Genomic DNA, 13,851 nt, shown 5'->3' with positions numbered 1-13,851 from the left:
TACAAAATATAAGGTGATTCTAATTTCATGTAGAAAATGGTTTGAGTTCTTGGTAGTGCTCTTCTGCATGTATTTTCCTCATGAACTAGTGGCTTTTGGCATTTTGTGGGTTTGGTGTTTTTTTGCTGTTTTCTAAAACAGTGTAAATGTTGCTAAAAAAATAAATGTTGCTAAAAAACCTGTAAAAATGTTGCTTTTAAGAAGCCAGTGAAAATTAAGAAAATTACCATGCTTAGTCAATAGATTTTGAGATATTACAGCACTTAATTGTCATGAGCTTTTAAAAATTGGTTTTATGTTAATCATATTTTAAATCAATTATAGGTCAATAGCATGGTATGTCAATCTTGTTTCATGGTGATAGGCATTTCCATTGCTGCACCAACAGTAATTTTGAAGCTGAGAATTTTCCAGTCTGTCCTGCTTGTTTCAGAGTGGAACTCTGAAAAGTTTAAGGGGCAGGTAAGGTCTCCAACAGACCCTTAGTCGTGCTGAAATGGGATTCATACAGAATGAGCAGAGGACTGTGAAGCAGCAAATGGAACTGTTAAAAACAGGGATGAAAATCAGGGACAGGGAGACTTGGCAAAATACCAGAGCTGACCGAGCAAGCACTGACAGTATCACAGAGGGGAATGGGGAAGTTACAAGATTAAGACTCAAAGGCTGCTCTGGAAGCCACTTGCCATACTGGAAAAGACCACAGACTGGCAAGGTGTGAACCTAAGCCCACACAGTGCTTTTGAAATACCTATATGCAGAAGTATTCTCATTGTCCAGCATTAGGTACCAGGTTTAGATGTTTTAGATGAATGGTTTTAGATGAATGATACAGATATTAGAGTTAGGCTTTTTCATTAGAGTTGGGCTGTTCAGAGCTGAAGCCTAATTTTCTGCTTCTGATCATCCTTGAAAACTTATGAGGCTTTATTATTGACTAAGCAGGGGTATTTGTCTATCTAAATCAGGAACTGGAGTTATAACTGAGTAGAACTCTTTGCCTTCTATATCATTTGAGACCAAAGCCTAAATTTGGGGGTATTTCATTTAGTAATATTCTAGTATAATTTTATTACATGTGGAATATTCATTGCTCTAAAAATTCCACACGTGGCTGACTGTCATCCAAGTCTATGTGGGTCTGACTTATAAGATGTTATTTGCAGAGTCACTGCAATAAGGCATCTGGAGTTAATCAGCATGAAGCCTTATGAGAGAGCTCTGTTTATATTTCATATATAGTCTGCTGTCTCACAATCCATCTGCTAGAATATGCATGCAATGTGTTAACATTACCTTTGTTAGATTCCAAATGGAAAGAGCTCAATCAAGTTACATCTGAGAGACAACAAAAACTGGAGGAGTCTTCAAATTACCTGATCCAGTTCCAGACAGCAGAAGCTCAGCTAAAGCACTGGCTTGTAGAAAAGGAGCTAATGGTCAGTGTGCTGGGACCATTATCAATTGATCCTAATATGCTGAATACACAAAAGCAACAGGTTCAGGTGAGTACTGCCAACACACACTATTGATTTAAGTTTCTTCTGCCTTTTTGCTATTAGCAAAGTACTATTTTGCATCTAGAGCAGAACATGGTTAGTATAAGCCATTAGATTTGTTTATCTTTAGGTATCAGCTTACATCATACTTGACTACAGTAATTACAAGAAAAAATTATCATAAGAGTGAATAGAGACCAGAAAAAATAAAGAAAAATGTTGAGGAGACATTGATCAATGTCAGTATTGTTTAAAATTAAGTATTTGAAACATGAACTATGATCTAATACTATGTGAAATACTATGACTCAATATTGGTTTGTAAGTGCTTCAAAAGTCTAGACAGATGGCATAAGACTATCATGTATCACTTCACAGTCCTTAAAAGTTCAACCTAATTGACTTAGAAAGGGTTTGGAATGTTCTGTAAAGTAAAACCATTACATTTGTCCCTTCTTTTGCAAACACTGTGACTTACTGTCAAAAAAACCCAAAACAACTGAGAACCAGTCATATAAACTTAAAAGGTCTTACACTACACATTCAGTCATTTTGTGAATTAGCCAAATAGTCTCTGTTCTATAATAAAACATTGCAATATTATGTCAGAATGCACCTTCTTTGAAGTTCTTTCTTAAGACAAATATCAAAACTGTCTAGGAAAGAAGACGCTACTTGAAACTAAACAGCCCTTACTTTACTTGGTGTGGTTGCTTAATTACTGTAGTATTAACAGAATTCGTTGTTTACTTGTATCTCCTGGTTGAATTTCTATTAGATGATGTATAAATTCACGTAATTTTTTTCTGTTTCTTTGATGTAGATACTTGGAAACAACACAGTTTATGTAGAAGGCACATTTATTTTACTGGCTTTTAAACTTGAATATACTCAATAATTAGAGCTTAGCTATGACAAATTCTACATGAATTTTTGTCGGAAGCACTTTTTTTCTCATGAAGTAAATCCTTTTTAAAATTCTTTTTTTTTTCCCCCTAGATTCTGCTCAAAGAGTTTGACACCAGAAAGCCACAATATGAGCAGTTAACTATGGCTGGGCAGGGGATTCTGGAGAGACCTGGTGAACATCCACCCTCACATGAAATTGTAAAAGAGCAACTGGCAGCTGTGGCACAAAAGTGGGACAGTCTAACCAGCCAGCTGAAGAAGAGATGTGACCGAATCGACCAAGCAATTGTGAAAAGCACAGAGTATCAAAGTTTACTCAGAAGTCTCTCTGATAAGCTAAGTGCCTTGGATAATAAACTCAGCAGCAGCCTGGCTGTGAGTACACAGCCCGATGCTGTGAAACAACAGCTGGAAATTGCTAAAGAAATGAAGGAGGAAATAGAACAGGAAATGAAGAATATAAATGCAGCACAAGCTCTTTGTGAAGAGCTGTCAACACTGGTTGGGGAAGAGTATTTGAAAGCAGAACTTACAAGACAATTAGATGGCATCTTAAAATCATTTAAGGACATTGAGCAAAAATCAGGTCAGTATTTATTTAAAGAAAAACAGTAACTAAGGCATAAAGTAAGGTAAAAGCTTGTAATAGAGGTGAGCTGAGCCTGGTGGCAGCTCTCTATCCAGTCCAACCCCCAAGCAGTTCTATATTAGAATTTAGAAGAATCTCCATGCCTTGAAAAGGTAAAAACAATACTGGGGATCTCTAGTGAATGGTTTAGGAGATAACTTGGAGTAAAATAGCAAGGCTGCTTTTTTTGTCATGTCTTCCTTCAGGTGCATCTTCACTGAATTAGAATGCCAAGAGAGGATGCTGTTCATTGAGCTACCAGCTTCATAGGGGCAGAGTATAAACCAAAATAATAATTTTTAGGCTAACACCAGTTAATGGCTTAGTGAAACACAGTGGTAATTGTATAAAACTGGCTGTGACAGAAAGGGGCTGGTAGTCTGCAGCTTTTCCTTACCTTGTGAACAACAGAACTGAGCAAGTAATACATTGCAAGTGATATCATACTTTGTTCTCCCTAGCAGCCTCAGTTTTGGGTTTTTAATTTCCTCTGGTTATGAGTAACTTCAAAGAATCTCCCTAGGAGGATGTATTGCCTGTAGGCCATCAGTTAGACACTACTGGGTTATACCACTTCATATTCCCCGTGCTTACACTTCCTAGTACCATGAATCATAATTGTGTGTTTTTTACCACCAAAATCTGCTCAAATGGGATCCATGTAGACACAGACTGGATAAGCTCACCTCATTTGATTCATGTCCTATTGCCTTCTGTATTACAGGAATGAGTCTGCCCCTTGCAAGTAACTTGGTTGTCTGCCAGTCCAACTTCACATACTAAGGACTGGCTTTCTTAAAATTAATGATCATGCATGATACAATCAATATTAGTTATTTTTTTTCACTGAACACTAGCAGGTTCTGCTAATGGACCTCTGTGCTGCCTTCTCCTTTGTAGATAACCACATTCAGCAGCTTCAGTCAGCATACACCACTTCTCATCAGTTCCAGCAGATGTCCAAAGACTTTGAGGCCTGGCTAAGCAAAAAGAAAGAAGAGCTGAACCAGGCTCATCCTGTGTCAGCCAAACTTGAGGCCTTGCAATCACTCATTGAAGAACAGAAAGATTTTAAGAAGACAGTGATCGATCAGATTAGTTCCTATGAAAGAATTGTTGCAGAAGGAGAAAGTATCTTACAGAAGACTCAAGGAGATGACAAAGCAGAGTTACAATCCCAAATTACCACACTCAAGAATAACTGGGATGAAATGAATAAAAAGGTAAAAGAAAGGGAGGACAAATTAGCAGATTGTCTGGAGAAAGCCCTCAAATATAAGCAGCATGTAGAAAATCTGCAGCCATGGATAGAGAAGTGCCAGAGCAACCTGTGTGAATTGAAAGTTGGCATAAACCCTGTTGAAATAGAGGATTCTATTGTTCAGGTGAGGGCATGGCAGAAGGACCTGGATAAACACCATGGGATGGTGGAACTATTAAATAATTCTGCTGAAAGTTTGCTCAATGCAAGTCAAACAGATAAAGAAATTATTCAAGAAGAAACTAAGGTGCTGAATCAGAATGTGAAAGTGGTTACAGAACAATTACATAAGAAGAGAGAGTGCTTGGAAAATATGGCACAAAGACTGAAAGAGTTTCAGGACTCATCCAGGGAAACTGAAAGACAGCTTAAAAGTGCCAAAGAGCATCTGGAAGCTCATGACTCACTTGGACCTCAGTCATTCAGTAACAAACACCTGACAGTGATGCAGGCCCAGCAGAAAGCCTTGCAAGCTTTAAAACCTCACGTTGATTTAGCAAAAAAGCTTGCCCAAGACCTGGTGGTAGAAGCTTCTGATTCAGCAGGTGTTTCTGACCTCTTACTCCAAGCTGAGTCCTTGGAGCAAGAATACACTGCAGTGAAGCAGCAAGTTGAGGATAGGTGCTCATTCCTAGAGACCAAACTTCAGGGAATTGGCCACTTCCAAAACAGCATCCGAGAGATGTTCTCTCAGTTTGCAGAGTTTGATGATGAACTTGATAGCATGGCTCCAGTGGGAAGGGATCTCAAGATACTGCAGTCACAGAGAGAGGACATAAAATGTTTCATGAAAAAGTTGGAGGATCTTATAATGAATAATGAAAATGCTAATAAAAACTGTAAAATTATGCTGGCCACAGAAGCTGAAGCTTCTCCTGATCTTGTTGGTATAAAGAGAGACTTGGAAGCTCTAAATAAACAGTGCAACAAGCTAAAAGACAGAGCAAAAGCCAGGGAAGATCAAGTGGAGGGTACTATTTGCCGTGTTGAGGAGTTTTACACTAAGCTAAAAGAATTTTCCACTCTGCTTGGGAGAGCTGAAGAACATGAAGAGTCACAAGGTCCTGTTGGAATGGAAACAGAAGCTATTAATCAGCAGCTGAATACATTCAAGGTAGGAAGATTGCTTTCTTACTATCATAAAGTGTTTTACCACAATACCATTTTATTAAACATTATAGCGAAAGAGCCTGGTTAAGTGCAGACCTTAGAAGAGTCTTGTTTCACAGCAGTCTGTTCTGCCTGTATGCATTTTATCTGTTTTAAATGGGGATCTTATGCTCTAGAGAAGATTTCCTTTGCTACAGCTTGGCAGACATTGGGAACTTTACATCTCAATAAAATTCCCAGTTCCTGCACCCCAATTCCCTCTTCACCTCTCTTCACTATCTTGTTATCTTCTGTAATCCATCTGCCTTTCTGTTTTTGAGAAACATCTCTATTTGATGTCCATGTATTACCCAACTTTCATCTTCACAGTGGTGTGAATTTTAGACTCCAGTGTTCATATACCAGCCCACATTCACTTTGCTCATCTGAGTAGTTTAGGTTTTTTTCATGTAGATATAGCTTTCAGCATATTTAGGTTTAAGATGTTACCTTTTGCCATTTTCTGTTCTGATACACTGGCTAGTTTTACCTCACTGAATTCCACCCTCACCTAGTAATATCCTAATAAAAAGAAAACAGGCAAAATAATCCCCGTATGATATTGGGATTTTTCTGTAGCATCCTTATCCAAAATGTTCTCCAGACCTTCTGTGTGTAGCTTTTTTAATCTGCCAGCTAGCAATCCATGTCCAGCTCAACGAAATGCATTGCAGTGATAGTGAGTGTTAATTGAGCTTTGCTGCTGAAATAAGTACAGATATTTGCTTGGATTAGGTTGCAAGAAATGAATTTCCAGTTTTCATCAGAACGATTTATAGATGTAAGCAGTGTTTGAAAAAGATCATAAATCTCCTAGTGGCTATATAGTAGCACTGAATATTCTGAGCAGCTCTGGTTTCATTCCAATATAATATTGATTCAAATGTTTGTATGACTTATACATTAGTTGACACTTGATGATAAAGCCCAACCTTCATTGCAGTATTTGATAAGCCATGCTGTTTGATGACCTTGGAAAAGAGTCATTACATGGCTGGCCAACAGAGGGTGCATTTTGCTTGTTTAAGCCATATTGGAAAGGAAAATTAAACCTGAAAACTTTCATCTGGGAATTTCAAATGGAAGTTACTGTGAGTTTTGGTGATCTCTGAGAATGCATAAATAGAAACAAAAATCTTGAACAAATAGTTACATTATGAGGAGATTCCATTAGACTGGGAGGATTAAAATTGTATGCCACTCTATCCTAACAAGTCTATCTCAATTTAAAAGAGAAACAAATGGCTTTTCTTTGTATATGGTTAGTAAAACACTTTGGATATTGGAAAATAGCAACAGCTCCTGCTGTGAATGCTCTTGCTTACATTGACTGTACAGGACTTAAGTTGTAGCCAGTTTGGGATCTCTGATTTCACCACATTTCTTACACTTTCAAACATTAGCTGCAGCTTCATGTCTTTGTTAATGTGTATTTTAGACAATGAATTGTATATGTACAAATATGTATTTTATTATAAAGAAAAATGTTTTATTATAAAGAAAAGTGTTACAAGTTGATGAGCAGATGGTAGGAAAATCCAGTTCCCTGTGTGTTGTCCCAGTGTTGTAGTTCATCAGGGCATTGGACACAACACAGCAGTTGAGCAATTTGGGAGTGAAAGACTTGTGCAGACCAGTGGGGTGACAGCATCCCTGGTAATACAAGGGCTTATGTGGTAGGGAGACAAAAAAAACCCTGGCGAGACATAAAGGAGAACAATGATAGCAGCATGTTTATATCCAGAAGTCTACTCTGGGATTGTATTTATATGAGATATTTATAAGCTCAGAAATGTGTTTTGCTTGAAGCAACTATTCTAGGCCACGCTTTTGCTTATGATTAAAAACACAATGCCATTAAACAGGAGGTGAAGAATGATGAAAAAGTGAAGGGGTTGTTTAAATAAGTGAGAAGCAAATGCAGAAATAAAACAGCAGAGTGATGAGCCTTTGAAGAAAGGAAATTGGGAGACCAGAATGGGAAATTTTACTAAGTGAGAGTGTAGTTAGTGAAGAGATACTGATAGCAGGAGGATAGGGATCAACTCTCCTAATGCTTGGTGTCGGTGCTACTGCAGCATATCAAAATTGCAGAAAGTAATCTATCTATTTATACTCTTTGCCCTTCCAGAGAACAGTTCTGCCTGAGGCAGCAAAGTGTAGGGAGACTGGATCCCACAGATCCTGCTCCACTCGTGGTGTTTGTGTTTGCTCTCGTGTTTGTGCACGTACGCAAACACACACAACCTGAAAGTGTGGCTGTGGCCACAAAACCTCTGTCTGGCTCCTTATGTCTTTAGCTTCTGTGGTCAGCTACAGTCAACTCCAGTTCCTCAAGGGTAAAGCAAAAGAGTTGTTCTTTGTTATAGATCTATTAACATGAAATCTTCACTCTTCAAGGAAGGATCTTGTGTAATGGGCAGAGGTGGTTTTTGTGGTTTAACCAATTTTTATGTACAAAGACTTAGAGCTGCGTGCATCTTCTTGGCATGACATTAAAACACATAGTGTTTTTTTAAAAGATAAACTGGCTCTGAGTTGTATTTTATATATATATATATTTAAAATGCATATGCATACTTGTTTTATTTACATTTCTTCTTTGTAATGTTCTTATTCCAGTTGGTATAGAGTATTAAATTGGAAGTAGGTGCCATCAGTGTTAAATTGTAAGCAGTTGCCATCAGTGTTAAACTATATTTATTTACAGTGCAGCTATAAAATTTACTTTCTGTAAATGAAAATTTCAGAGCAGTTAATTTCAAAGGAGAACCATGATTCTTACTTCACTTCAGGAAGAGTACAATCAAATGAAGAATTTTTCTCAATTAATAAAACACACACAGAAAATAGTAATTAACTTGGCTTTGTAAGACACTTTCTACCCCAAAGTCTGTATGCAATGTGTAGATTAGTCCTGAAAGGAAATTTCAGTAAATTAGGTTTGTTAAGGTACACTGAGTCTGCCACTATTCTTCAAAAGCAAAACAAAAAAGAATTGTGCAAGTGGACTGAGCCAAACGCTCTGGGTTTGAGTAGCTGCACAGTGCTAGAATGTTTGCAGTTGAAGAAGCATTTGCAGCTAGTTTCTCTCTGAAATAGAGAAGGAACTCAAAGTTTAATTATTTTATGTCATTCTTCTTAGTAAAACCAACATGCCACTGTTACAGTTTTCATGAGTATGTGGTTCATTTGATTTTTGCTTTTAGTTTTGGATTTAAAGTAGATATAGTCATTAGAGATTGCCTTCTAATTGGACTTTATGAGAATTTTTAGGTAGCCTGAGTATTCCTGCCAATAAGGTTGAACTAAGATTTTAATTGGCTTATGTTATAGAACCACAGAATTGTTTATGTTGGAAAAGACCTCCAAGAACACTGAGTCCAATGTTAACTCAGCACTGCCAAGTCCACTGTTAGCCATGTCCCTAAATGCCACATCTACATGTCCTGTTAGTTATGTAGAGGGTGTCAGTCCTCTGGCTTTTGCTTTGAAGGCAAATAATGTTGAAAGCATAATCAGAAGTTTCTCTTTAAGTTTCTCTTTGAGCTAAGTGTTGCACATCCCATGTGCTGTTTACAACCCCTAGAATAAGACACTAAAATCTTCCATGGGATTTACTACAGTCAAGGTCTGTATTGAAAAGCAAAGGTAATATAAGCAAGTATTAAATTTTTTTAAGAGTTGTGTTTTGAAAGTGATTTACCTGTCATACAAAAGTCCGCAGCAGAAACAATGGAAAATGGTGAACTATTTTTAATCTGTTAAAATAATTTTGCTGTTGAACAAATACAGACCAATTTCAGCTATACACTTCCCCTAAAAAATCATGCAGCACTTTCTGAATTACGCTGGGATCTATCTGGTTTTGGTTGTTTTGTGTGAAAATAACTATGGATGATAGGACCTTTCATCAAAAGTAGTTAAAATTTTTTTTCACATCTTTGCCATTAGAGTATATTCTCTGCTAGAGAATCCAGAGGTGATTATCTGGAATAATCCAAATGCTATATGGCTGCTCACCAGAGAGGAGGAAGAGAGAATTTGTTTTGCATGACCTTAGTGTTTTGATATGTAGCTGACTGTTTATTAAGTAAATCAATAAACATGAAGTGTGGTATGTTTGTATTTCTTGCATACAGTGTATCCTGCTCGCTGCTTAATGCAGAATGCTCAAGCTGATTGTAGTGAATGCAGTGTGTTAAGTTTCAGCACTAAGTGCCTTATGCTGTCCTTAAAGTGAGATCTGAATTGTCCCTAAAACTGATGGCTACTGTCACACCAGAGGCTCAGGTCGTTGGGGTTTGGCTTCTACTGGAGTGGAGCTGCTCGGTCATGGCAACTCCTCCTGTGGTGTTGGCAAATTACCTGTGAGTCTCCCAACCCTTCCCCTCCGTGGTTATGAGCTAGAAGTGTAGGTGCCAAGTGTCGAACTGTATTTAAAAGATGTCAATTTCCAAAACTGGAATCTTTGTCCTGATAGGCTGGTTTAGGGCTCCAATAAATCCCTCTGAAAAAGAGGGGGGGGGGGGGGGGGAAATGATCTTTCAGATATAGTTAGGGTTTTTTCCCCCCAATATTTTAATGTTTCTTTCAGTGGGAACTGAATTCTTCAGGAACGGCTGCCCTGTCAGCCAGCACCACCCTACACTCCTGCCTCAGGGCCAGTGACCAGACTGCAGATAGTCAAAACGGGACTGAACGTTGCATGTCAGGTGGAGCAATGTGTGACTATTCCAACACCTAATCTAAACACTAGGGGAGCTTGGGGGATTTTTTTTTTTTTTTTTTTTTTAAGTAAAACAGCGGTAAAGTTTCGGTGTAACTTTGGAAAGGAAGCCTCCATTGAAATGACTGCTCCATGAGACGGGGCGATGGCGGGCGCGGTTCAAGCGCCGCTTCCTGCCCTTCCCGGAGTTTCTCCCGGGCAGGCAGCCGGCCGGAGCGGTGCCGGCCGCTCCCGCGGGCTCCGGAGCGGGACACTGATGTCACCGCCGGGCGGGCACGGAGCCTCCCCGCCGCCTGCCCCGCCGGCCCCTGCACGGCACCGACCGAGAGGTGCGGGCGGCTGATCCGATAAGGAGGCGGCGGGCAGAGCCTGAAGGAGGGCAGTCCCCGGAGCGGCGGACAGGGCCGAAGGGAGGGCCGGGGGAGGGCAGCCCCCGGAGCGGCGGGCAGAGCCTGAGGGAGGGCAGCCCCCCGGAGCGGCGCGCAGAGTCTGAGGGAGGGCAGGGCCGAGGGGAGGGCAGCCCCCGGAGCGGCGGGCAGGGCCGAAGGGAGGGCAGAGCCTGAGGGAGGGCAGCCTCCGGAGCGGCGCTCCGGGCGCGGGCGGGCCGGGGGCCGATGTTTGCTGGGAGCGGAGCGGGGCGTTCCTGGCGGCTGCAGCGAGCCGAGCCGGGGCGCGGGGCGGGCGGGACGCGCCGGCGCTGATCGGCGGGGCTTTCCCTCCCTCCCTGCCTCCCTCCCTGCCTGCCTCGGCTCCTCAGCAGCTGCGTCTCAGAAATGAGGAGGAGGCGAGGACAGCCCGCTAGCTGCAGCTCGTAGTCGGGACCTGCCGAATGTAAACCTCTCGTGCCTTCGGGAAACGCGCCACGCTTGCTCGGCTCTGCGGCTGCCTTAAAGAGCGCTCCGGGATGGCATCGGGAGAATCGCGCTGAAACATTCGTCTTCCGACGGGCTGCTCAAAGGACGCCTTGGCTTGGCTGCTAGAAAGTGATGTTTTCCTGTGGGACTTGTGGAGGCACCGCGAACGAGCCTGTTACAAGAGGAGGATAAGCTGCCTTTCAGATCAAGGTTATTTATAGCTACTGCCAAAAAAGTAAAGGGCTGTTTTATTATTCTTACCGTTCTGGATTTAACTTATTTCCCCCCACCCCCCAGGATTTTCTCCGTGCCTTGGTCAGGACCATACAAGTTACTGCGGATTCTGTCTTTTTAAGCTGCCGCACCATGCTTTATTTATAAAGGAGATGGGACCCTGCAATCCAGCTAAATGGATTACAGTTAAGCAGTCATGTACAGAAGATAATGTACTGCCTTCTGTAACACTTGTTCATTTGAAGGCTTATTTGGGAGATTTCAGATACAAATTCTGACCTGGAAAAGTAAATTAAGCCTTCCATTGAGTATTTGACATATTGGGCTACTGCTGGTTTCTGCTATACTTTGTTTTTCTGTGACATTGGGACATTTCTGTTACTTTCTTACTGAAGCACTTTATATTTTGGGGGGTGGAAAACCTCATATCCAGGTAAAATCGAATTTAAACGGATGCACTGATTATGAATGACCTCAGCCACTTCATATCTTGTGATGTATATTTTCGTATCTATGCATCTTATGCTAAGGGCAAGTTTACTATTTCTTCAGATTGCTAGTGGTTTTTAAATGTTTGCCCTGAATCTGTGAAAACAGAGGTATACTTGTGTGAATAGTCTCAACATGGGGAAGCCACTTAGCAGGCCAGACTGCCTACGTCAGAATCCTCCATGTGTTGGCAAAGGGGAGGAAGATGAGGATCTAAATATTGAAGACTGCTACGTTCCCCAGAGGTCTATCTACGACACTGTGCGGCTGAATGAACAGATCGATTCGGGCTCCAAGGGCAGCCTCTCCTCAAGGCACTTCACAGACCGGACCTTACCCTACAGTCACAGAACACTGGACATCAGTACTTTGTGCTCCAATGGTGCCCTTACTTCTGCCAGTGTTTTTGAGCTCCGAAGCCGTGAAGCTAACAAGTTGGATGAGAAAATGATCTTTGATGCTCTTAAGCTGAACAGCGATATAATTCGAACAGCTGGGTTGCCCAAGGTGAAGTCTCACACTGAAAAGAAGGAGCATAGACGGTCGTGGAGAATGCTTGTTCCACCCAGCTTTCCAGATTACACTAATAGAAGTGAAAGCTCCTTTAATGAAGCTGCTGATCCATCAGAGGCAGCTAGACTAGGCAAATGCAAATGGGGTACGAATTCTCTTACCTCGGAAGAGGATGATTCTGGGTTGTGCAGCCCTCCAACAGAAAGGGAAGATAAACAAGATGCACCTTTAGCAGGGGAGCAAACTCAAATACGAAGTGTGTCTTCTGCAGAAGATATCCATGTAGTAGGTCAGTTCAGACCATATATCCCAGCCATTTGCAGAGAGCAGCAAACCCCACTGCTTGCAAGCATGAGTCTCCCTGTCAAAGAAAACGGCAGACTGGCTTTGCATGATATTTTACCCTCTGGAAAAGTGAAACAAAACAATGCCCAGACATGTGAGAGTGATCAGGAAGAGATGGAGGGGAAATGCTCTCACTTGCAAGGTTTCAAAGAGCAAATTCTGTCACATGAAGATCCTCTTCAAGGTGATGGACGAAGTATTACCCCTGACAAAAATGAAGTGGAAAATGCATATGAAGTTCATGAAAAAACTAAAATACAAGTCACAACAGTAGAGGAGGATTATGTGGATGATGTATCTCTTCATGTAGATGTTTATTACACTAATGCTGCTGTAAATGCCAGTGACTTGGATTTAGCAAAATATGAAATTTTATCTGATACGGAGGAATGCAGTGTAGCATGTACAGGCTCAAACGAAAGGGCATTTTCTGTTCAACAGCTTGAATTAGATAGCACTGTAAACTGCTCAAAAGTTTTCTCAGAGAGAAATAAAGGCAATATCTGGACCACTGGCATCCAAGACACCTTGGATACAGTCTGCAATGGCCTCTTGTCCAACAAGGTAACTAGAAAAAAAACCCATAGGTTTATGAAATAGTTGTAGTGTAACCATAAAGATATTTGTTTAAAACTCTTAAGTCTTGCCATCATTGCAAAATGGTAACTTTAAAAAAAATTATTAATTGGGCAAATGCAGTGATCAGTGCCGTTTGCATGGCACCCATGGGGCGTCCAAAGTGGCTGAAATAGTCAGAGCTGGGGGCAAAGGCTGAGGGGGGGTTGTTGCTCCAGCTGTTTGCAGCAGGGCTGTTACTGCCCAGTGATGCCTGCTGCTCCCGACCTGGAATGGCTGCTCCGTGCCTGCCCCAGTGCGGCCCGGGCTGTGCCATTCCAGGGCAGCCGCGGCCATGTGTTCTGAGGAGCCTTACTCATCAAGGTACAAGCAACAGTATCAGATGGTTGTGGTTTCCAAAGCAGGCAGATTAAAGGCTCACCGCCTCTTCTGAAAGATGCCTTTTGCATTTGTGTGCCAGAAAGCAGATCTGACGTTACGGTAGTATTTTACAAGCGCAGGATCTTGCAGTGCTTTGTGAGTGCTGGATGAGGTAAGAGAGTAAGGGAAGCTTTGTAATAAAGAAAGGGTGTTTGCCGGGTCTGTAATTTTTTTCTTCCCACTCTGGTTGAAATCTGAGATACTTCAAGCTTTGTTGCTAAGTTGTTCTGGTAAACTTTAGCCTC

General features: G+C 41.3%; 1 protein-coding gene across 31 annotated transcripts in view; it reads left to right on the top strand.

Moving 5' to 3' along the window:
* DST (dystonin) overlaps positions 1 to 13,851 on the top strand; it is a 287,930-nt gene that overhangs the window by 207,797 nt on the left and 66,282 nt on the right. For all 31 annotated transcript variants that reach the window (XM_005485986.3, XM_074538248.1, XM_074538255.1 and 28 more), the window contains 3 exons: positions 1,306 to 1,505; positions 2,499 to 2,994; positions 3,937 to 5,411. In XM_005485986.3, the coding sequence (XP_005486043.2) occupies positions 1,306 to 1,505; positions 2,499 to 2,994; positions 3,937 to 5,411 (2,171 nt within the window). The remainder of the gene's footprint in view (positions 1 to 1,305; positions 1,506 to 2,498; positions 2,995 to 3,936; positions 5,412 to 13,851) is intronic.

This window comes from Zonotrichia albicollis, chromosome 3 (genome assembly GCF_047830755.1).
Source record: "Zonotrichia albicollis isolate bZonAlb1 chromosome 3, bZonAlb1.hap1, whole genome shotgun sequence".
NCBI classification, from domain to species: domain Eukaryota; kingdom Metazoa; phylum Chordata; class Aves; order Passeriformes; family Passerellidae; genus Zonotrichia; species Zonotrichia albicollis.
This window is presented reverse-complemented; position numbering and strand designations above follow the sequence as displayed.